The 22290-nt window shown below is 45.8% G+C and overlaps 2 protein-coding genes and 1 long non-coding RNA gene across 8 annotated transcripts in view; 2 read left to right on the top strand and 1 right to left on the bottom strand.

Moving 5' to 3' along the window:
• The first annotated feature begins 1167 nt into the window (after positions 1-1167).
• LOC118634975 lies at positions 1168-4617 on the top strand. The gene is made up of 4 exons (XR_004960421.1): positions 1168-1210; positions 3178-3613; positions 4192-4344; positions 4421-4617. It is a non-coding gene; the product is annotated as an uncharacterized LOC118634975 (long non-coding RNA).
• On the bottom strand, positions 2393-5971 carry ERAL1 (Era like 12S mitochondrial rRNA chaperone 1). 5 transcript variants are annotated; one of them, XM_036269860.1, is made up of 10 exons: positions 5670-5971; positions 4613-4740; positions 4429-4506; positions 3985-4031; positions 3767-3828; positions 3487-3599; positions 3148-3396; positions 2863-3012; positions 2657-2737; positions 2393-2539 (listed from the first exon to the last, which is right to left on the bottom strand). In XM_036269860.1, the coding sequence occupies exons 1-10, from the start codon at positions 5950-5952 to the stop codon at positions 2417-2419; spliced, it is 1314 nt and encodes a 437-aa protein (XP_036125753.1). In that variant the 5' UTR covers positions 5953-5971; the 3' UTR covers positions 2393-2416. The 5 variants fall into 5 exon arrangements, with proteins under 5 accessions (XP_036125753.1, XP_036125754.1, XP_036125756.1 ...); XM_036269861.1 differs by lacking the exon at positions 2657-2737 and having other exon boundaries at positions 5670-5960; XM_036269863.1 differs by lacking the exon at positions 2863-3012 and having other exon boundaries at positions 2423-2539; positions 3072-3396; positions 5670-5960.
• An 8743-nt stretch (positions 5972-14714) lies between these two features.
• FAM222B (family with sequence similarity 222 member B) overlaps positions 14715-22290 on the top strand; it is a 79072-nt gene continuing 71496 nt past the window's right edge. Inside the window, exon 1 of one of the 2 annotated variants that reach the window (XM_036269844.1) lies at positions 14715-14847. The gene's annotated coding sequence lies outside the window, so the exon portion shown is untranslated. The remainder of the gene's footprint in view (positions 14848-22290) is intronic. The other variant, XM_036269847.1, reaches the window with a different exon arrangement.

Here is a 22290-nt window from a genome sequence, read left to right as displayed (position 1 = left end):
ATAATCATACAAATAAAGGAGGCCATAATGGGGATTTAACTAACCAGGGAAGACTTCTCTGAAGAGGTGACACTTAGACATCTGAAGTGAGAATAGGAGCTAACTAGACAGGAAAGGAGGGAGGATCATGCCAAACAGGGAAAAACATGTACCAAGGTGGCACCAAGAAATAGAACACCTTTAAGGAACCAAAAGAAGGTGGATCTTGCCCTGGTCGGTTTGGCTCAGCAGTTGGAGCATTGGCCTGTGGACTAGAGAGTCCTGGGTTCAGGGTTCAGTTCCCACTAGGGGCACATACCAAAAAAAAAGAAGGTGGATCTCTCCTCCCACTCCTCATCCTGGCTTCATCTGCCCCTGCAGAGGAGGAGTGTAACTGCCTCCTAGAACACAGACCACTGTCTAGGACAGGGCAAGGAGAAGGAGCAGAGATGTGCCCTCCTCCAAAATGGGGGTCTAAGTAATAGAAGCCCTGCTTTGAGGAGTCTCTACCCCAGAAGTCTCATCTTCCTTGGAGGCAGAGAACCAAATACTGCCAGGCTCTCACTCTAAGTGCTTTGATCTTGGAAGAACAGACCCCACCCATTCTTACACAGGTTGTCACAAGAATCTGGGATTCAGCTGCCTTCAAATTTCCCAGCAGAGGACCCCCAACCCACCCATCCAGAGGACCTTGCCATGGCAGAAGTGGGCAAGGGGTCTGCCTGCCTAGGTTTGTGCTCCTTGGGCTCAGCATAAATGTAGACAAGGGCCTAGGGACTAAAATTTAGGCTAGAGCTTCCCCCAGGAATCCAGAGATCCAGCTGTAAGGACCCTCCGTGCCTTATAGAGATTTAACTAACAGTCCCACAAACAAAAAACCCAACCTCCACCAGGGATGACAAGCAATTAAACGCTAAAGGATAGGGTGAGGCTGTTCTTTTTCCTGGCTGGCCCAGCACATAGATGACCAGCTTTATGGGGATGAAAAGTGAAGAGTGGATCCTAGGCTTAGCAAGGTCCATAAGAGTATGTGAGAAAGGGCCTAATAGGGAAAGGGGCTAGTGACCCTCCTTCCAAGGTATCCAGCAGGGAAAGGGTTAAGAGGCAGGACCTCCACCCCCCAAAAAAAGTGCCCCACCCAGGGGAGGGGCCAACAGATAAAAGGAGCACTTGGAGTGGAGAGGCAGGAACAGGGCCTCTCTACCTCTCCAGTCTGCAGATCTGGCTCCAGGTAAGTAGCCCTCCTTTGAGTCTGTCTGTCTGATCAGAGGCCACCTTCTGCCTCATTGTATGATCTCTGCCTTAACTCTGGTGCTGGGTCCCTAAGGCAATCTCAACAGATCCTTGCTCTGCAGAGTTCTTTGGGTCAGTGCCCTCCCCCTAACCCACTTGGGAAGCCTTGACTACAAAATCAAGATGCTAGCCTGGGAACTGTGGAACAAGGATGGGGGAGCTCTGTGTGTCTAGCCCTGACCTGTCCTGCTTTGCCTCCAGACCCTGGCTTTCCCTACCACAGTGCTCTCCAAGCCATGCTCCCTGTGCCCTCTGCAGGGCCCTGGCTGGGATATCATCATATACTGTAAGTTTGCAATGAGACACTACAGTATAGATGATGTACTAGTCCGGGTACCCCCAGCTCTGGAGCCTGATGAAGAGGGCAGAGGATGCCACAAACCCATCATGCTCACCTATCAGCCTATCACAGCCTGCCCACGGACAGGGCACTTGGGAATGGCGAGGAAACCGTTACCATTACTGAATTTAGTAATGGTAACGGTTCTATTGCTGCACCCAGAAAACGTGCCAAGAAGAGACCTCAGGACCATGGAGCAGACTACTGGAAGGGAGGGAAGACTCCAGCTCAGACACAGGGTGGGGGTGAAGAAATGGTTAGGTTTTCTCTTTCTTGTTCTAAAAAAATAAAGGTGAGAACCAGAATACTTGTCTTTTAACTTTATTAACTTAATGATGGAGTGGGAGGGATCAAGGACTTGGGGAGCAGGTGGGAGGGAGGCACTATCTCACACAGGACACGTGGGTCCTTACATGGCTTCAAGGTGGAGGATCTGAGGGGGCAGGAAAAAGATCTCCTCTCAGCTATCAACTGGCAACTCAGGGAGAAATTCTGGGCCTAATGACAGGAGGAAGCAGGGTGGCACTGTTTCCACCAAGGGGCCAACTTCTAGACCTAAGTAGCTGTGGCCCCACTGAGAGGAATTACCTGGGGACTGAGCTAAGGTAGGTCCCTTCCTCTAACACAAGACATGGCTGGGCAGGGGCTGTACAGACTAGGCAAACCAGACAACCAGAGTTAGTCTGTCAGTTAGTATCCATTCCCCTCACCAGTCCCTGCAGGTCCCAGGCAGGGACAATTCTGCTCAGTAGTTCCTGCCAGAAGCTTGGGTTGGAATATCTTTGAAGGCATTGCAGAAGGTGGTCAACTGAGGAGCTTCACAGAGAGGCGTAGCTGCACCTCACAGAGAAAGATGTTCATCAGGTCGCGACCCACCTCATCTGCAATCTGGGAGATCAGGTGCCCCTTCGGACCAATCAGGATCCTCTGAGGGTGGGATAAAAGAGAGAGACTGTGAGCCTGCTCTCAGGGCTCCCAAGCAGTGGGAGAAGAACCCTTGCCTAGTAGATCCTTACTCCCTCCCCCAAGCCTAGCCCTGCTTACCACATGAGATTCTTTGGGCACCAGAAGCTTCTGGACAATCACCAGCTGCCCATTTGGCCCTTCCTCCCACACAATTGTTTTCTGCACAAGAAAACATGATTAGCTAGGCAGGTCCATACCCCTACCTCTCGGACCCAGCTGTCCTACTCTGTCCTACAGGTGTGTGCCTGGTGGAGAGCCCTCAGATCCTTTTCCTGGGCCTGCACCTGCTGCACGTTGTAGGGCACCTCCTGGGGCAGGTGCTCTAGGAGTTTCTCTCGGATGATGTTGGCGCAGATCTCCTCAGGTGTCTGGCTAGTGAGGACTTCACTATGGAACTCCCAGGGTCCTGGCCGGGCCTGTGCCAGGAGGTATTGCTGTGCATAGAGAGGGAGTAGATGAGCATCTCAGTCCCAACCAGGACTTTCTTACTTACTCTCACTTCCAGGAGGAACTCTGAAGCTTGTCTTCACATGGAGGAAGTCAAAGGCCAGGCTATGGCCAAGACTGACCTTAAGTGTTTTCACATCCTCCTGGTTTAGGGCTGACAACATGAAGACTTCCTGGAAGTGGGGCCAGCCAATCCTCTGAGGGCCTCCAACAGACTGTGTGTTTGGGCCCTTAGCTGCTGGGCTGGGGCAATGTATGCCTGCCTGTGAGCGGAAGGCCTGTCTTATCTTGAGCTTCTTGCCATTGACTACACCTTCAGTGAGAGCTGCCGTGAGCTCCAGGAGAACTGATTTCTGCTTTAGGCAATCTACCTGGACACAGGGGATGAGCAGAGGTATGTGGTCAGTGAGATGGAGGTCTTGAAGGAAAATAAACCCCTTCCTAAGATATGTGGTGCTCACCTTGTTCATGACAAGGATGCTGGGGACTTGGGAGAACTGGGTCAAGCACTGAAGCACTTGGGGGCTGAGCTGGTTCCGAGTCCACTTGTCAGAGACATCCACAAGAACCACAACTAGAAGTTAGCAGGTGAGGAGAAGGACAAAAATATGACCACTCTCTTCCTCACCCACCAAGAACTTCCAATGGGTGGGCTCTGGACAACCCCCAAGTCCCAAACTATCAGGAATAAGAGGCCACAACAGTGCAAATTGGGTTTCAGATTCCCATCTTGAGCCTAACCCAGATCAGCAGATTCCATGCTCTTCCATGGATCTTCCAACAAAGAGAGCTCCAGATGGTGCCTGAGGGACAGACATACATAGTTCAGTAAGGGCCTTATGACTGATGTGCTAAGAAGGGATGAGGTATAAGGAGGGTTTTCCAGCCCCTATGATGAAATCTCCCCACCCACTCTTCAATACCTTTCCCCCTACAACACTTGTTTCCATATCTATTACCTTTTCTGTTTAACAGGGCTGATCAGGCCAGGTGTGTCAAGTAGAATCTAAAATCAGGAAAGAGAGATGCCTAGACATCCAGGCCCCAGGAGGGAAGATTATGACTGGGGGTGAGAGAAAGGCCACTCTTGATGTCAGGAGCCTGCTTCCCCCACCCCTGCCCCTCTTACTTCTTGGCCAGGCTCATCTAATTTGCTTAAATTCTAGATGAGATCCAGGAGGATGATGACTGTGAATATACAGAAGATTAGGAGGCAGTAAAGAGAATATGAAACCTTTCTGACTAGATGCCAGAGGGGAAAGGCACAGAGAGAACTGCTCCAGGCCTAACGGAAAAGTAGACCCTTTTTCCTCAGAGAGGTGATTCTAAACATCATTTTTTTCAGGTCTAACACTAAGGGAGGCCCTCTTAGCTTCATCCTCTGTCCTGTTGCAGGTACGCACCACTTGGGCTTCTTCCTCTGTGATGACCCCCAGAGCTTGGCAGCGAGTGGTGTGCACCTTCTGGGAGACAGGAAACACCTGCCAGGAACAAAGAAGTTCCAAGTGAGGTCCCAGCTCCCTTTAAAATAATACATGGAGAGATGAAAAGGGTATGTGTGTGGCAGAGAGCAAGGATGCAGCATACTTTTCGGCCCAGCAGTTGGTTGGAGAGTGTTGATTTCCCTGCATTCGGAGCACCAAGGAGGACCACTCGTAGGACGCGGGGGTTCTCAGGCATGTCGGGGGGATGGACCAAGAGGAGCTCCTGCTCATCTGTGGTTGGGGTCAGGAGGACAATGAGAGAGAGTACAATCTGGATCCTGTCAGGACCACAGTCCTACCCACACACAAAGGGATTAGGGATACAAGATCAGTGTACCAGGTTGAAGCTGAGACCTGGCTTTGAGACTGAGTTTGCCCATTAATTAGTTCATATAACTTTATTAAGTCCTCTAACCTCTCTAAATCCCTTAGTTTTCTCATATGTAAAAGGAAGATGGTATTAATGGCACCTACTTATAACCTTCTTTCAACAATTGGTAATTGTATAAAACCACTCAGTACAATCCCTGGCACTTAATAATACTCAATTACTGTGTGGAACTACGCTGTATAGTCGTGCCTAGTAAATATATGTACATGCGAATACAGAGAGACCAGATAAATCTAGAAATCTCTCCAGCCCTGCTAGTCTCACCCTATTATGGGTGTTACGAAAACTCTGAAAGCTTTCTGTCATTTTTGTTTTTGTTTTTATTAGCTTCTTATGATATTGCATTGCAGTTACTAGTTTATGTGTCCAGACTTGAGTCTATACTACTCCCTACTAGAATAGAGGGTTCTATTTCCCAGATGTAACTCAGTGTCTTGCCAAGTACAGGGGGCACTTATTGGATCCAGTCAGCTTCCCATATGGGGTCAGAGAGCCACAACTCTGACTGGCTAGCCTGTGGTCCTTCAATCTCGTGCTTTGCGGGCGTCTCTGGTTGTGGCCGGATGGGTTCCCTCTGGCTCGAAACTCTTAGAACCTGGTATCTCTCTCCTGTGAGATCCTTCACTGCTCACCTCTTTCGAGGCCTTTAGATTGTTTTCTATAACACAGGGCCAAAAATAATATCCCCAGACTGAGGGTTTCCCCTAACACGGTACTTTCACTGATAAAAATCGTGACAGTCTCGGGCAAATCTGTCTGGGCCCTTTACCTCTGCGCATAGACACGGCGGGGACGCGAGGAGTCAACAAACTGTCGGGCTGAGAGAGTCCGAGGAAGCGATCCAGGGCTGAGTTCTGGCCATAACGCCTAGAAGCCGAGGCCAGGAGGGGACCAAAGAAAGCGGCACCCGCGACACAGGACACACACCTCCGCTGACAGCCCAAGAGGGACGGGAACCGGGTCGCCCACTCCCTCGCGGCGACGGGGCCCAGCTGCCAAAACCCTAACACTGCACGAAGGAGCGCAGCCCCACGCTGGCCGGGGGCAGCCATTACAGCCGCAAAGCACTCCGGGAACTGACTGGGAACTCACCTACGATTGGACCGAGCAGCAGAACGGCGAGCGAGCCGGAGAGAGCTAGATTGACCCGGAGAGGGGTGACGCACTTGGCGTTAGAGGGGGTTCGGGAGGAAATGGTTTGGAGACTGGCCGAGGTCAATAAATGGGAAGAGATACGAGTCCTATACACATCGTGTTTTCTTTTCTGCCAGTTTTGTAAAAGGCTCTTCTAATCCAACCTCGGGAAAGACTACATCTCCCACGAGGCCAAGCAGCAGAAATCAGTCTCAGCGCCTGCACCCAGCGGGAGGAACCCGCAAATCGAAGCAGTAGTGGTCGTGGCCATGGAAGCGGGCGGGCACTGTTACAGCAGTCTCCGTAAGGATCGTTTTAGTCCTCTCCAGTCTCAGGCTTGTAGGATCCTCTCCCAGTCCCACGTTGAATTGGCCTAGCGGTCGGCAGCGGCCTCCGGCAGTCTGCACTTTTACTGCATGGGAGCCTCCTGTAAGGAGCGATCCTGGGTCGGTGTTCCCTAAGAGCTGCCCAGCCCTATTTCCCTCCTGTAAACCTCCGCTAGTATCTTCTCCCCGGGGTCATTCCATTCTGGAGAAAAAGCCTAGGGTCTGCAAAAGGAGAAGCTGTTTAGTCGCCTGGGATCGTCCAGACTGCCTTAGCGGTCTGAGGAACTTGATTTACCTTGGCCGATTTGTGGCCTAAATCCCACTTCATCCTTTGAAGTCTCTCAGTCAGACTCTTGAATTTGAGAGAGAACTGTTGCGGGAATTGTAGGGGACGGAAATTCATTAGGCACATACTATGTACGGGCCAGGGATACACCAATAAACAAAACGGACAAAATTATTCTATTAACTTGCATCCTGGGACTGTGGGTGGGTGGGTGTGATATTAAGAGTGGTCTGGGTAAAAGCCTAAATGGAGTAGGTTTAAAAGAGAATGAGAGCCCTGGCCGGTTTGGCTCACGGTTGGAGTGTCGGCCTGCAGAGTCCCAGGTTCGTTCCCGCTAGGGGCACGTACCAAAAAGAGAGAGAGAGAGAGAGAGAGAGAGAGAGAGAAAGAATTAAGGATAGCCTGAATATATGTACAACTCTTCCCAGAGGGGCAGAGGAGAAGGGAGTGGTAACAGAAAAAGGGGAGAAAGGAGTGGGATTAAGAGAGACTTTTCTTTTTTAAAATGAGAAATTTTGTTTGTAAATGGCAATGATCCAGTAGAGGGAAAATTTTATGATACAGGACAGAGAGGGGAGAATTATTGGAAGATGGTGAAAAACACCTGGCCAGGCTGCTGTTGTAGGAATGGAGGCTGAGTGTCCAGAGAAACTAGTGACACAGGATTGACAGAGCCAGGGCAGCCAAATACACGGATGGTTTGCAAATGGCACCAGGCTCCAGCTTTCAGGCTGCCTGCTCCATTAGTGGAAGGAACAGCTTTTTTAGAACATGATATTCTGGATGTTCTTTGGGCACCCATATGCCCAAAAAACAAGATGCCACTAAATACAGGACACCCAGCAATCAGGAAAATATGAAATCTTTCATGGGCAGTAAGGTGAAATGCATTTCAACTGCAATTAACATAAAGGGAAATTAAAGATTAAGCAGTGAATGAAAAGTTTAATTACATAAATGCAAAATTACCCAAGGAACACATACTAAATACTATAGTTCTGGCAACAGATAGTACTGTGGAAGAATCCCATGGATGACACAAAAATTAGGGGAAATGAATCAAAGTGCCTTATTAATTCTCCTTTCCCAGTAATTTTCCTTCAGATTATATTGTGTGGGAATTTTGTATTTTATGAGGTTAGGAGAGGCTAATCAAATGAAAGACTGCCTGGGTTCATGTTTCAGTTTGCCACTTATTAGCTGTGTGAGTTTGGACAGGTTATTTAAATTATTCAAGTGTCAGTAGCCTCATCTTTAAAATGAAGATCATAAAAAAATATATAGGTTCATTTGAATCTAGGACTAAACACAATACAGGTTCTCAATAAATGTTCCTATCTTTTTTTTTTTTTTTTTTATCCTCACCCGAGGACATTTTTCCATTTTTGGTTCAGGTAGAGTGGGAGGGAGAGAGAGGAACAGAGAGAGAGAGAGAAACATCGATGTGAAAGGAACACATCGAGTGGCTGCCACCTGCACAACCAACCAGGGCCGGGGACAAACTACAACCGAGGTACATGCCCTTAGCGGGAACCGAACCCGGGTCTCTCAGGACCGCAGGCCGACGCTCTAACCGCTGAGCCAAACCGGCCAGGGCTAAATGTTCCTATCTTAAGGCTAATTGTTTTGTACCTTCAGGAACATTGTTCCATAAATTTCTTTTCTATATAGACAATTTCTCCCTGTACTGTATTCGTGTCAGCATTTGTTTTAAAAAATGCTTAATTGCTTTTATCTGAAAAGCAAAAAACCTTCCTGATTCCAAACCTGTTCCAACTGGGTGTCATTTTTTTTTTTCCTCAGCCGAGGACATTTTTCCATTTTTTATCCAGACAGAGTAGGAGGGAGAGAGAGAGAAACATAGATGTGAAAGGGACACATTGAGTGGCTGCCACCCCCACGACCAACCAGGGCCGGGGACGAACTGCAACCGAGTTACGTGCCCTTATCGGGAACCAAACCTGGGCCTCTCCGGACCACAGGCCGACGCTCTAACCGCTGAGCCAAACCGGCCAGGGACATTGGTGTCATTTTTATCTTACTAAAATAGTTCAGTGAAGATGGAGGAGAGAAGCAGATGGATTCCAAAGATTTAAGGAGAAAAAATTGGTTTTGTTTTTTTGTTTTTTTTATCCTCACCCGAGGACATTTTTCGATATTTTGTTCAGATAGAGTGGGAGGGGGAGAGAGAGAGAAACATCGACGTGAAAGGGACACATCAAGTGGTTGCCACCCATACAACCCAAAGAGGGCCGGGGACAAACTGCAACTGAGGTATGTGCCCTTAGCGGGAACCAAACCCAGGTCTCTCCAGACCGCAGGCCGACGCTCTAACCGCTGAGCCAAACTGGCCAGGGCCAGGGTCTTTTGTTTTTTAGGTACGTGCCCCTAGCAGAAACTGAACCCAGGACTCTCTGGTCTGCAGGCCAACACTCCAGCCGCTAGGCCAAACTGGCCAGGGCATCTTCAGGATCTTTGATCTTACCAAGCTCTCATGACCCCAATCTGACCAAGTCACTCGCTTGCTTCACTGCCCTCAGAATAATGTATAATAAACTAATTAATGTGTCTGCAGGTTAATTTGCCAGTCCCATCTTTTGTCACCCCATTCAAGTGAATTTTTCTTCAGCTCAATTGAGTTTTTTCAGTCCTCAAATTGCCTGGTATTCTTCTTTTTTTTTTTTTATCCTCACCGGAGGACATTTTTCCATGTTTTGTTCAGATAGAGTGGAAGGAAGAGAGAGAGAGAAAAACCTCGACATGAAAGGGACACATCAAGTGGCTACCTCCCGCACGACCCAACCAGGGCCGCGGACAAACTGCAACCGAGGCACGTGCCCTTAGTGGAAACTGAACCCGGGTCTCTCTGGACCGCAGGCCGATGCTCTAACTGTTGAGCCAAACCGACCAGGGCTGCCTGGTATTCTTTTACTTGCAGGCTTTTCCATTGACTGTTCTCGCAAGACTAAATTCTCTCTTAGGGCCTGGCCAGTGTGGCTCAGTGGTTGAGCGTAGACCCATGTACTAAGAGGTCACTGGTTGGATTCCTGGTTAGGCCATAGGAGAGATCCCCAGTGGGGGGCATGCAGGAGGCAGCCAGTCTATGTTCTCTCTCAGTGATGTTTCCATCTCTTTCTCCCTCTCCCTTCCTCTCTCTCTAAAATCAGTAAAGAAAGTTTTTTTTTTTTTTAAATTCTCTCGCCCTGGCCAGTTTGGCTCAGTGGTTGAGCACTGGCCTGAGGACCAGAGTCTTGGGTTCGGTTCCCACTAGGGGCATGTACCACAGAAAAAAAAAAAAAATTCTCCCTTAGGACATTTTTTTCCCTCCTATGAATAGGCAGTTTATAATACAGTAAATGAGGATGGATTATTGAGCCAGACATCCTGGGTTTGATTCTCACCTCCATTATTTAGTGTGTGACCTGGGGCAAGTAACTCTACTTCAGTTTCTTCATATATTAAAATAGGGATAATGATAGTATGCTGAAAGGGTTGTTATTAAAAGAACTGATATGTGGCCCTGACCGGTTTGACACAGTGGTTAGAGTGTCGCCGGAGGACCAATGAGTCTCAGGTTCAGTTCTGGTCAAGGGCACGTAACTCAGTTGCAGTTCGTCCCCGGTCCTGGTTGGGGTTGTGCGGGAGGCAACCAGTCGATGTGTCCCTCTCACATCAATATTTCTCTCTCTCGCCCTGGCCGGTTTGGCTCAGCGGTTGGAGTGTCTGGAGTGTCGGCCTGCAGACCAGAGAGTCCTGGGTTCAGTTCCCACTAGGGGCACGTACCAAAAAAAATATATCTTTCTCCTTCTCTCTCTCTCCCTCCCACTCTATCTGAAGATAAATAGAAAAATATCCTTGGGTGAGGATTAAAGAATAAAAATAATAAATAAATAAATAAATAAATAAATAAATAAAAGAACTGATGTGTACAGTGCTTAGAACAGTGCTTGGCACATAGTAAATGCTATGTAAGTGTTTTTTGTTATTGTATATCCTCTACTAAACTGTAAGTTCTATGAAGACAAGGAATATATGTATATATTGTTCACTACTGTATCTCCTACACTTAGAACAGTGTCTTGTACATAGTAGGTACTCAATAGATTTTAGTTTAGTGAGTGAATAAATTACATCTTTCTCTGGATTAGCTCTCCCTTTGTGGCATCAACACGTTTGCAACAGTTCTGGATATTACATTTTCTCATAACCAGTTTAAGTGGGAGAGAACAACAGACTTCCTCAAAAAGAAAGTTATCCTTGTGCATTTTTTGTTTCGCTATGTGCCCATCCCTGAAACACTCATTGTAACTTAGGAAATGTTATGTGCTGACTGACTTGGGTCTGGGTTATATGCTTATCCACATAGTCTGAAAATGGAGTAAGGGTGGTTTCTCTGAATGATTTTCATTGGATATAGTGAATGAATGCTTGGTAGGAAAAAAATTCTACTATTCTGCCCTTGATAAGAAATTTAAGTATGGAAATGGCTTAGGAGACCCTAATGGTTCAAATATAAAAAGATATGCCCAGCTGATGTGGCTCAGTGGTTGAGCATCAACCCATGCACCAAGAGGTCACCGGTTTGATTCCTGGCCAGGGCACATGCCCAAGTTGTGGGCCAAATCCCAGTGGGGGGCATGCAAGAGGTGGCCAACTGATGTTCTCTGTCATCCATGTTTCTTTTTTTTTTTTTTATCCTCACCCGAGGACATTTTTCTATATTTTGTTCAGATAGAATGGGAGGGAGGGAGGGAGGGAGGGAGATAGAGAGAGAGAGAGAGAGAAACATTGACGTGAAATGGACACATCGAGTGGTTGCCACCCACACGACCCAACCAGGGCCGGGGACAAACCACAACCAAGGTATGCGCCCTTAGCGGGAACCAAACCCAGGTCTCTCTGAACCGCAGGCTGACGCTCTAACCGCTGAGCCAAACCAGGCAGGGCTCTCTCATTGATGTTTCTATCTCTCTCTCCCTCTAAAAAAATCAATAAAGGAAAAAAAAAAAGATATACTGTCATCATATAGATTTCAGCAGGCCTTCCTAGGGGCTGCATGTAGAAAAGTACAGTTCCCAGAAGCTTCAGGGTGAGCTATGGTCTTATTTTCAGTCATCCATTAATCAGAACATAGTGTCTATATTAATTCTTCCTCCTTTTTGGCTTTGCAATTTCCCTAAAGTGCCAAATGTGTTCTCATTCCAAAGAGTAATACTTTTTTTTAGTAATAACAACTCTTCTAGGCCAAGAGCTAGCCTCTGGGATTGATCCAGGGCCCTACCCATAGGATGTCCAGTCTATTGTCAACCACCCTTTTCTGTTAGCTGTTGTATTTTACTTTACATATGTCAAGATACAATTGCCTAGGTGGGAGGCAGTTCATACATGAGGTCTGTACCTTTGTGTAGATTTGCTTTTCTAGAGATGGGATTATGCTGATTTATTCACTGTTTCTCCACAGCAACATATAGCTCTGTATATAAAAGTTGCAAGCATCTGATGAGGAAAAAAAATTCTCAGCCCTGGCCAGTTTTGCTCAGTGGTTAGGACATTGGCCCTCGGACTCAAGGGTCTTGGGTTTGTTTCCCAGTCAAGGGTACGTACCTGGGTTGCAGGTTTGATTCCTGGCCCTGCCTGGGGTCCTGTGGGAGGCAACTAACCAATGTGTCTCTCTCACATTAATGTTTTTCTCTCTCTCTATCCCTTCCTCCCTTCCACTCTATCTAAAACTCCATGGAAAAATATCCTCAGGTGAGGATTAACAACAACAACAACAACAACAACAAAATCCTCATGTTCCTTCAGGTGCTTCAGGGAATAACCTTAGTATCTTAGTGACCTGAGAATTCCATTATGTGCATTTGCTTATATTTTCCTTTCTCCTTTTACAGAAGAATTAGTAATATTAATGACAAACAGGTTGTATTGTCTCCAGCATCATTGTGATACTTTATTTTCAACATTCTCAACCTATACTCTAGGGTAGCAATTTTCAATAGATGTGCTGCAAGAATTTTAAAAATGTATTTGATGAGCGAGAGAGAGATTTGTTGTTCCACTTATTTATGCATTCACTGGTTGCTTCCTGTATGTGCCCTGACCAGAGATCAAACCTGCAACCTTGGCATATGGGGACAACGCTTTAACCAACTGAGCTACTTGGCCAAGGCTGCAGAAATTTTTAGTTTTTTTATAAGAATTACTTAAAACTTTTTTTTTCCTTTTTGTTGATTTTAGAGAGAGAGGAAGGGAGAGGTAGAGAGATATGGAAACATCGATGAGGGAGAACATTGATTGGCCACCTCCTATATGCCTCCCACTGGGGATTGGGTCCACAACCTGGGCATGTGCCCTGATTAGGAATCTAACTGGTGACCTCCTGGTGCATGGGTTGACGTTCGTTCAACCACTGAGCTACACTGCCGGGCTGTAAGAATTTTAAAACATGCAATACCTGACTATTTAGTCAGAGGCACTGACCTCTTTTCTCTTAGATTGTCAAATTAAAAAATGACAACAGCCACCTTGGCTGGTTTGGCTCAGTGGTTAGTGTCAGCCTGTGGACCAATGAGTTGAGGGTTTGATTCTGGTCAAGGGCATGTACCTTGGTTGCGGTTTGTCCCTGGCCCTGGTCAGGGTTGTGTAGGAGGTGACCAGTCGATGTGTCTCTCCTTTTCTCTTTCTCTCTCTCCCTCCCACTCTATCTGAAGATAAACAGAAAAATATCCTCAGGTGAGGATTAAAAATAATAAAAAAATGACAACAGCTAACAGCTGTCTGGTGTGAACGAATCAAAATTATACCTATTATTTTTTTCTTGTCAGATTGGCAAGAAAGAAATATTTTGGTGTGCTGCAGAATTTTATTTTATTTTTTTCTTTATTGATATTATTAGGCCTCTGGGTGTATGGGTTGATGCTAAACCACTGAACCACACTGGTGGGGCTGCAGAATTTTAGTAGTTTGTGTATGCCATGAGATTAAAAGGGTTGAAAATCACTGCTTTAGAGCCTATTCTTGCTTCTTTCCAAAATGAGGAAAACTTTTCCTTAATCTTAGATTAGGAGTTCAAACATTCATCCTGGGATCAGTCCTAGAAGTAGAGAGACTTTAACACCATTCACAGAAAAAAGTGGAACTTTTTTTTCTTCTTCTTTTTCTTCATTCACCGCTCCCCTAACCCCCTGCCCTGCCCCCCACACACATTATATCTTGGACCCTATCTCTCCAAACTCTGAATTATAAAGGTAGACTGGGCTGGAAGAGTCACCGTGATAAGCAGAGCTTAGTCCTGTACCTCCTCTTCCCTTTGAAAGTGCACTGCCTGCAGCTTTCAAATTTGTGTTGTTGAATTCCTACGACTCAATTGAGCCTAGTCTCTTGTTGGGCTATGCCAAGGCAACATAGTGGTCTAGGGGCTGATAGTTGGGCCGCTGTAGGCTAAAGGTCTGGTTTTCCTTTACCAGTTTGCAAAAGGTTCAGGCTGTACGGTGAGAAGTGGAAAGCAGGGGACAATTACACTACAAATCCCTCAATGGCACATATGAGATGCCTAGAACATTTTCGTCCAATAAACAGTACGAGCTTGATAAACCGACTGAACTTGGCAGTGTCCCAGGATATTCTAGGTGCAGTCACCTCCTAGACAAGGTCCCCAGGGCTTCTGAGCACCTTCTAGTGTATTCTGGGATGTCAAAATTGCCTCTTGTACAATTACCCCTGATGCACTCTAGATGTGATGATCTTGAAAGAAACAAACTTATTATCAGTGCTCACCTCAGAGCGCCTGAATTCAGGCCTTTAGGTGCAGGTGGGATCCCCAGAATCCTGGAAGTGCCGTTAAGTCTATGGCCCCTTATGAGTCCATACGTTTAGTAACCTAGGCAAGGTATTTCAGAGGCCTGGATCCTGGGGCGGCCGCCAAAGCCTCTAAGCTTAACAAATCCTGGAGGCCAGCGGCCATGTCTACCTGAGACGCAGGGGTCCAGAGTATCAGGCACTGAGTAAGACGCTCTCGGAGTGGGCTGCGCAGGCGCGGGCGGCCGGAGAAGGCCCCGGCACTCTGGGGTGCGCAGGCGCAGGAGCAGCTGCCGGCGAGTCCCGACGGCGGCGGTGGCGACTGAGGGGCCGGGGTGTGGAGCAGCAGTGGCGGCGGCGGGCGGTAACAGAGCAGCCATGAGGGCCGGTCCCAGTCACCGACAGTGAGTGGTGGTGGAAAGAGGGAAGGGGGTGGCTTGGTGGAAAGATATCTGACTTGGGTGGCGCGGGGGGGGGGGGGGGTCTCTGCCTGTCGGAAGGGAAGGGGTATGGGGCAGGGACAATTTGAGGTAATGACGGGAGAATTTGGGGCACGAGTCAGCAGGTCGTTGTCCCCAGGGCTGGACAGCTTGGTGGAGGAAAGGAGGTGCGCGTTACAGAGCCCACGGCAGGGCACCAGTGTCCCGCCCTCCCCCGTTTGTCATCGACCCTTCCCCCAGGAGCTTTCTCTGTCGCCTCTCCCTTTCCGCTTCTTTCAGAGAATGGTGGCGGGGGGAGGGTGGTGGAGGATGAAAGCCCTGCTGGAGCTGAAGACGCCAACTCTGATCCCGGCGGGGAAGGGCCGGTCGTCCCGAGCAATAGGCTGCTCTCCTAGGGGATGGAAGCCGGGAGCCCTCTGTTTAAAGCTGGTAGGGGTCTAGAGAAAAGAGCTAGGGACTTAGAGTTCGACAGGTTCCAGCCCACGTCCACCACTGATTAAAGTATATAGATAATCTTGGTCAGGTCCCACTTAACCTTTCCGAACCTCTGGAAGATGTATTGATACAGTGGGCTATTACAAGCATCGTGTATGTGAATGAGATTGTTTATGAAAATTGTAAATTGTAAGTACTAAGCTGATCTTACATATCACTAACAATATTATTGGACTTTAGATCTTACCGTTAATAATGGAATGACTAATTTCTTCGTCAAGGTGAAGTATATTGTTTGTAAAACCCCAATAGGCCCATATGTGCTTTCTACCTAGGCACAGCAGATTATGTGCAGAAATACCACTTTGTTTTATGATGTGACAAGTTAGTCATCAGACTTGTGTAGGAAAAATACAGTACTTTTGGGCACTTTTACAAATGGTGTGTAGCTCCTTACCCAAGAGGAAGGAAATAGAGAACGGAGGGCAAATATGTTAAATGCTTTCTGAACACAGCTCATTCAGATTTGTTCTCTTGTAACACAGTTGGTACTAATGTGCTTTATTATGAGAAAACTAGTTTGAGACAAGCTGGAAGGGCCGCACAGTGAGGGATATGCAAATATAATTTGTTACTTTTAAATTATACAAAAAAATGTTTTATTTGCAAGGGAGTCTGCTTGCCCCTGTCTCTCTTTTGGAGGCTAGATAAGCATATAACAGCGTTTCAACTCCACTTTTTGTTCCTGTGCCCATGGAACCTGCAGGGTGGAGTGTCTCTCAGAGAAAGATAGAAGCAGCTGTACAAGAGCCCAAGAGGTGGCTGGTTCTTTCAGATGGGCTGAAGGAACACTTCTGAGGATTTGTTGTTTTTTTGTTTAGGGTAGACAAAACAGAGGACAGAATTAAACTGTGTGCTTCCAGAAGAAGAAGGTGGCTTTCTAGCCACAGCTTTTGAAAGAGGTGAAATTCCTTTCAAAAGAACAGAAGGAGACAAATGCTTCAGCTTTGCTGGCTCTGAAGATTGAGAGCTTGAAATGGTGAGGCCTTTTGGAAATTAGTGAGTGAATTGTCTGTCATCTGAGCCAAGGTAGGGAGTGGCTGTACTAGATCCTTGAAGATTCACAGACAAGAAAAATAAGTTATTTTATAGGAATGAGGGAAATGAACCCTAGTTGTCTGTAACTTCTCTGTCTGGTAAAATGTGTTTTACTTCTCTTTACTGGAAATGCACACTGATACATAATTTTTAACTTTTTGCTCTTCGATAAATTCTCTGTCCATAACACTGATTATTCTTTCTTGAGGATAGGTTAAAAAAGGAAGCATTTTGTTTCCATTGTCATAGATCATTTACGGAACACAAATTTATTCTGTCCTTTGACTACCTCATGGAAGATGAAGTAGAAGTATAAAATGTTAGAGCTGGCCTAGCCATCTTATTTTTAATAATTGGATGTCTATTTTTAATTTTGGTAATGCATTTTTCCCTCTATTGGAAATTTCCATTAGTTCAGATAAGTCTTAAATGCCATTTGTGTTACATTAAAATGAATTAGGTTTGTTCAGCTGTGATGAGAATTTCCTGTCCTTTCTTCCTCCTACTATTCTCTTTCCTATTTGTGGTTACTTTTATGTAGTAGATGACTTACTAAATGAGGAGTCTTCCCTTGGGGGAGAGAAAGGGGATGGTCAGTGCCCTGATTGCCTGTTGTGTGAGCAACCTGTCTAAAGTGGTGATGTAGCCCTGGCCGGTTTGACTCAGCGGTTGGAGCATCAGCCTGAGGACCAGAGAGTCCTGGGTTCGGTTCCCGCTAGAGGCACATAACAAAAAAATAAATAAAGTGGTGATGTAAGGGCTTTACATGCACCTCTGACATAGCAAGGTCTAAAATAAAAGGAATAAGGTTTACTAGTTCATTTTTATTCTGGTAAAATAAATTATTTTTCTTAAAAAAGTATCTCATGCTTCAGGTAAAACTTTTTTTTAATTGATTTGAGAAAGAGAGATGCTGAACCACTGAGACACACTGGCTGAATCTGGGCTTAAATTTTTATTTATTGATTTTTTTAGGGAGAGGGAGAGCCAGAGGTAGAGGAAGAAACATGGATTTGTTGTTCCACTTATTAATGCATTCATTGGTTGCATTGGTTGATTTTTGTATGTGCCATGACTGGGAATCGAACCCACAACCTTGGTGTATATGTGATGAAGCTCTAACCAGCTGAGGTATCCAGCCAGGCACAAGCCTTTCTTTAACCCTAAAAATGGGTTTAGGGTTAAAATGTTTCCATTGCACCCTGAGGTCCTCTAGCATCACTCTTAACAAATTATATTCTGTGACTGAGTTAGCTTATTTATAACCCTTCAAGACATAAAACTCTAAATGGTCACCAATTAGCTACAGTAGATACTTTCTTCTTAACTCCTAGCATAGAGTGGGCAATACATAAATCTTTGTTTTGAATGAGCAATTGCTTTGAATGACAGCAAGATGGCCTACTTTGTAGACATTCTGTAACAGGCATGCTGTAAAAGGAATCCACCAGCCCTGGCCAGTTTGGTTCAGCGGCTAGAGTGTCGGCCCATGGACCAGAGAGTCCCAGGTTCGGTGTCCGCTAAGGGCACGTACCTCAGTTACAGTTTGTCCCCAGCCCTGGTTGGGGTCGTGTGGGTGGCAACCATTCGATGTGTCTCTCACGCCGATGTTTCTCTCTCTCTCTTCCTCCATCTCTCCTTCCTGCTCTGTCTGAAAATAAGTGTAAAAAATGTCTGATTAGAAAAAAAAAAAAAGAATCCTCCAAAAGAGCAGAAAGAAACAGCAGCTATTATTATTATTATTTTTTTTTTTACCCTCATCTGAGGACATTTTTGCATTTATCTTCAGACAGAGCGGGAGGGAGAGAGGAAGGAAGAAAGAGAGAGAAACATTGATGTGAGAGAGACACATTGAGTGGTTGCCACCCACACGACCCCAATCGGGGCCGGGGAGAAACTGCAACCAAGGTACATGCCCTTAGTGGAAACTGAACCTGGGACTCTCTGGTCCTTAGGCCGATGCTCTAACCACTGAGTCAAATCTGCCAGGGCAGAATAGCAGCTATTAAAAAACAGAGATCCTGCCCGGCTGGTGTGGCTCAGTGGTTGAGCGTAGACCAAGAGGTCGCCGGTTCAATTCCCCATAAGGACACATATCCAGGTTGTGGGCCCAGTCTCCAGTGGGGCGCATGTGGGAGGCAGCCTCTCTACCTCTCTCTAGAATCAATAAAGAAAAAAAGAAAAGAAAAAAAAGTAAAAAAAATAGTATATCTAGAGAATTCTTTTCTTTTAACATTAAATTTTATTTTTAATTTTATTTTCCTTTGTTGATTTTAGAGAAAGAGGAAGGGAGAAGGAGAGAGAGATAGAAACATCAATGAGCAAGAGCATCGATTGGCTACCTCCTGCATGACCCCCACTGGGGATCTGGCCCACAACATGGGCATGTGCCTTGTCCAAGAATTGAACCAGTGACCTCTTGGTTCATGGGTTGATGCTGAACCACTGAGCCATACCGGCTGGGCTTAACATTAAATCTTTAAGAAAGGGAGAAAAGGGGCAGTACGGGGTTTTAAGCCTTGAACTAATTGAGACCCTAGTAATGTTTGTGATTCCCAGCATTTGATTCTCCAGCCATCCTGTTTAATGTCAATATTAAAAATGCATAGCCCTGGCCAGTTGGGCTCAGCGGTTAGAGTGTTAGCACTGAGTCGCGGGTTTGATTCCACCCAAAAACATGTGCCTCGGTTGCAGTTTGTCCCCTGCCCTGGTCAGGTCCTGTGGGAGGCAACCAGTCCATGTGGCTCTATCACATTGATGTTTCTCTCTGTCTCTCTGTCTCTCCCTCCCTCCCTCCCTCCCACTCTATCCGATGATAAATAGAAAAGTATCCTCGGGTGAGGAATAAAAAAAAATGCATAGACCCTGTCCAGGTAGCTCAGTTTGTTAGAACATTGTCCCGATATGCCAAGATTGTGGGTTTGATCTCCAGTCAGTGCATATACAAGAAGCAACCAATGAATGCATAAATAAGTGAAACAAATCCATATTTTTCTTTCTCTCTCTCAAAAAATCAATAAACAAACATTTACAAAAATTTCTTAACTAGTGAGGCTCAGTGGTTGATTGTCTACCCATGCATCAAGAGGTTGCTGGTTCACCCTGGCCGGTTTGGCTCAGAGGTTAAACCAGAGAGCCCCGGATTTGGTTCCCGCTAAGGGCACATACCCCGGTTGCAGTTTGTCCCCGGCCCCGGTTGGGGTCATGTGGGTGTGAGCCAGTCTATGCCTCTCTCTCACATCAATGTTTCTCTCTCTCTCTCTCTTCCATTCTCTGTCTCCCTCTCGCTTTATGCAGAAATGTCCTCAGGTGAGGATTTAAAAAAAAAAAAGAGGTTGCCGGTTCAATTCCTAGTCAGGGCCCATGTCCGGGTTGCAGACTTCATCCCTGGTAGGGGGTGTGCAGGAGACAGCCAGTCAGTGTTTCTCTCTCATTAATGTTTCAGTTTCTCTCTTCCTCTCCCTTCCTCTCTAAAAATCAATTTAAAAAACAAGCCCTGGCCAGTTTTGCTCAGTGGTTAGAGCGTGGGCCTGTGGTCCAGAGAGACCTGGGTTCGGTTCCCACTAAGGGCATGTACTTTGGTTGCAGTTTGTCCCCGGCCCTGATTGGGCCGTGCTGGTGGCAGCCACTCGATGTGTCCCTTTCACATCGATGTTTCTCCCTCTCTCACTTCCTCCCCCACCACTCTATTTGAATTAAAAAAAAAAAAACAGCCCTGGCCGGTTTGGCTCAGCGGTTAGAGCGTTGGCCTGCGGTCCAGAGAGACCCGGGTTCGGCTCCCGCTAAGGGCACGTACTTCGGTTGCAGTTTGTCCCCGGCCCTGGTTGGTCGTGCGGTGGCAGCCACTCGATGTGTCCCTTTCACGTCGATGTTTCTCTCTCTCTATCTCTTCCTTTCTCTCCCTCCCACTCTATCTGTACAAAAAATGGAAAAATGTCCTCGGGTGAGGATAAAAAATAAAAAAAAATAAAAAAAATAAAAATAAAAAAAAAAACAAAAAGAAACATAAAATGCTTAGCTAAAATTTACCATCAACTTTAGATAATCTGTATACTTCTTCCTTTCATAAATCATGTCTCTGCTTATATTTCAAAATCATGAACATAAAAAAGGCACCTAAATTATACAAAATTGTCCTTCCAAAAAGCAACAACAGCATGTATATTTTTCACTTACTATTAGGTACATTTATTTCAGTGTTTTCAGCTCTTATATAACTGGTGACAAAGCAATGAAATACCAGAAGACTAGACAGAGTTAGTTAGCTTGAGTTCTCAATCCAAACTCTGAATTAATTTGGCATCACTGGTTCAAAACTGTCCTGTGGTCTTCAAGTTTTCTCAGGTTCTGGTTCATAAAAATCACCTAGTTTCTAATCTGACGGATTCAGTGGAACAGATCCCCTCTAGACTTCTCCCAACACTCCACATTTATAACTGATGTTAGGAAAGATAGTTTTTCTTTAAAAAAAAAAAATCATTAGAAACTATTTATTTATTTATTTAACCCTCACCTGAGGACATTTTTCGATATTTTGTTCAGATAGAATGGGTGGGAGAGAGAGAGAGAAATATCGACATGAAAGGGACTCATCGAATGGTTGCTACCCACATGACCCAACCAGAGTGGGGGACAAACTGCAACTGACTTAGCGGTTAGAGCATCGGCCCTTGGGTTTGATCCCTGTCCCCTGTTGTGGTCATGTGGGAGGCAACCAATTGATATGTCTTTCTCACATCGATGTTTCTCCCTCCCTCGCACTCTATCTAAAAATCAGTGGAAAAATATTCTCAGGTGAGGATTAACAAAAAAAAAGGGTGGTGGTGAAATATTTGAATGACTTCACCAGAGAAGATGTATGAATGTCAAATAAGCATATGAACAGGAAATATGCTCAACATCTTAGTAATTAGAGAAATATAAATTAAAATAATAATTAGATATGCCATTAGAATGGCTAAAAAACAACAAAAGAAGAAAACTGATTAGATTATGGACTAGTGAGGGTGTGTAACAACTGGAACTTTGGAAAACACTATGGTAGTTTCTTCCTTTCTTTTTTTTTTTTTTAACCTACAAACTAGACGTCTATATTGAAAGCAAGATAATGACAAATACAGGTAAACCAGTGATCAATAAGTTTCTTTTTTTTTTAATTAATTTATTTTTGTTACAGATGTTTCTCCTTTTCCCCCCACTGATTACCCCCCCTCTCCCCGCCCTGTCCCCAGCTTTGTTGTCCATGTCCAGTGTTCATGCACACATGCATAAAAGTTCTGTGGTTTATCTCTCCCCCCCACCCCCTCCTCTGGGTATTGTGAGTCTGTACCACACTCCCACGTCTCTGGGACTACTACCCCATTTTTCAGACTGTTATGTTCATTATATTCCACAAATAGATGAGATCATATGATACTTGTCTTTCTCTGTTTGACTTGTTTCACTTAGGATGATACTTTCCAGGCCCCTCCATGTCATCTCAAAGGATAAGAGATCTTTCTTTCTTAGAGCTGTGTAGTACTCCATTGTGTATATGTACCACAGCTTTTTTATCCATTTGTCTATTGATGGACACTGGGCTGTTCCCAGATCTTAGCTAGTGTAAATAGTGCTGCTACAAACATGGGAGTACATATATTCTTTCTGATTGGTGTTTCACGCTTCTTAGGGTATATTCCTAGAAGTGGGATCACTGGGTTAAATGGAAGTTCAATTTTTAATTTTTTGAGGTAACACCATAGTGTTTTCCATAGTGGCTGCACCAGTCTGCATTCCCACCAGCAGTGTACTAGAGTCCCCTTTTCTCCACACCCTCACCAACACTTGTTTGATGCTTTGTTGATGGCGGCCATTCTGACAGGTGTGAGGTGATAC

This window comes from Molossus molossus, unplaced genomic scaffold (genome assembly GCF_014108415.1).
Source record: "Molossus molossus isolate mMolMol1 unplaced genomic scaffold, mMolMol1.p scaffold_m16_p_19, whole genome shotgun sequence".
Classification (NCBI taxonomy): Eukaryota; Metazoa; Chordata; class Mammalia; order Chiroptera; family Molossidae; genus Molossus; species Molossus molossus.
This window is presented reverse-complemented; position numbering and strand designations above follow the sequence as displayed.

Coding starts and splice junctions, on each gene's coding strand:
- ERAL1 (XM_036269860.1), bottom strand. CDS start 5,952: ATGGCTGCCCCCGGCCAGCGTGGGGCTGCGCTCCTTCGTGCAGTGTTA. Junction 4,032..4,428: donor CAGAGGAAGAAGCCCAAGTG/GTGCGTACCTGC, acceptor TCCTGATTTTAG/ATTCTACTTGACACACCTGG. Junction 2,738..2,862: donor TGCCCTACAACGTGCAGCAG/GTGCAGGCCCAG, acceptor TTTCTTGTGCAG/AAAACAATTGTGTGGGAGGA.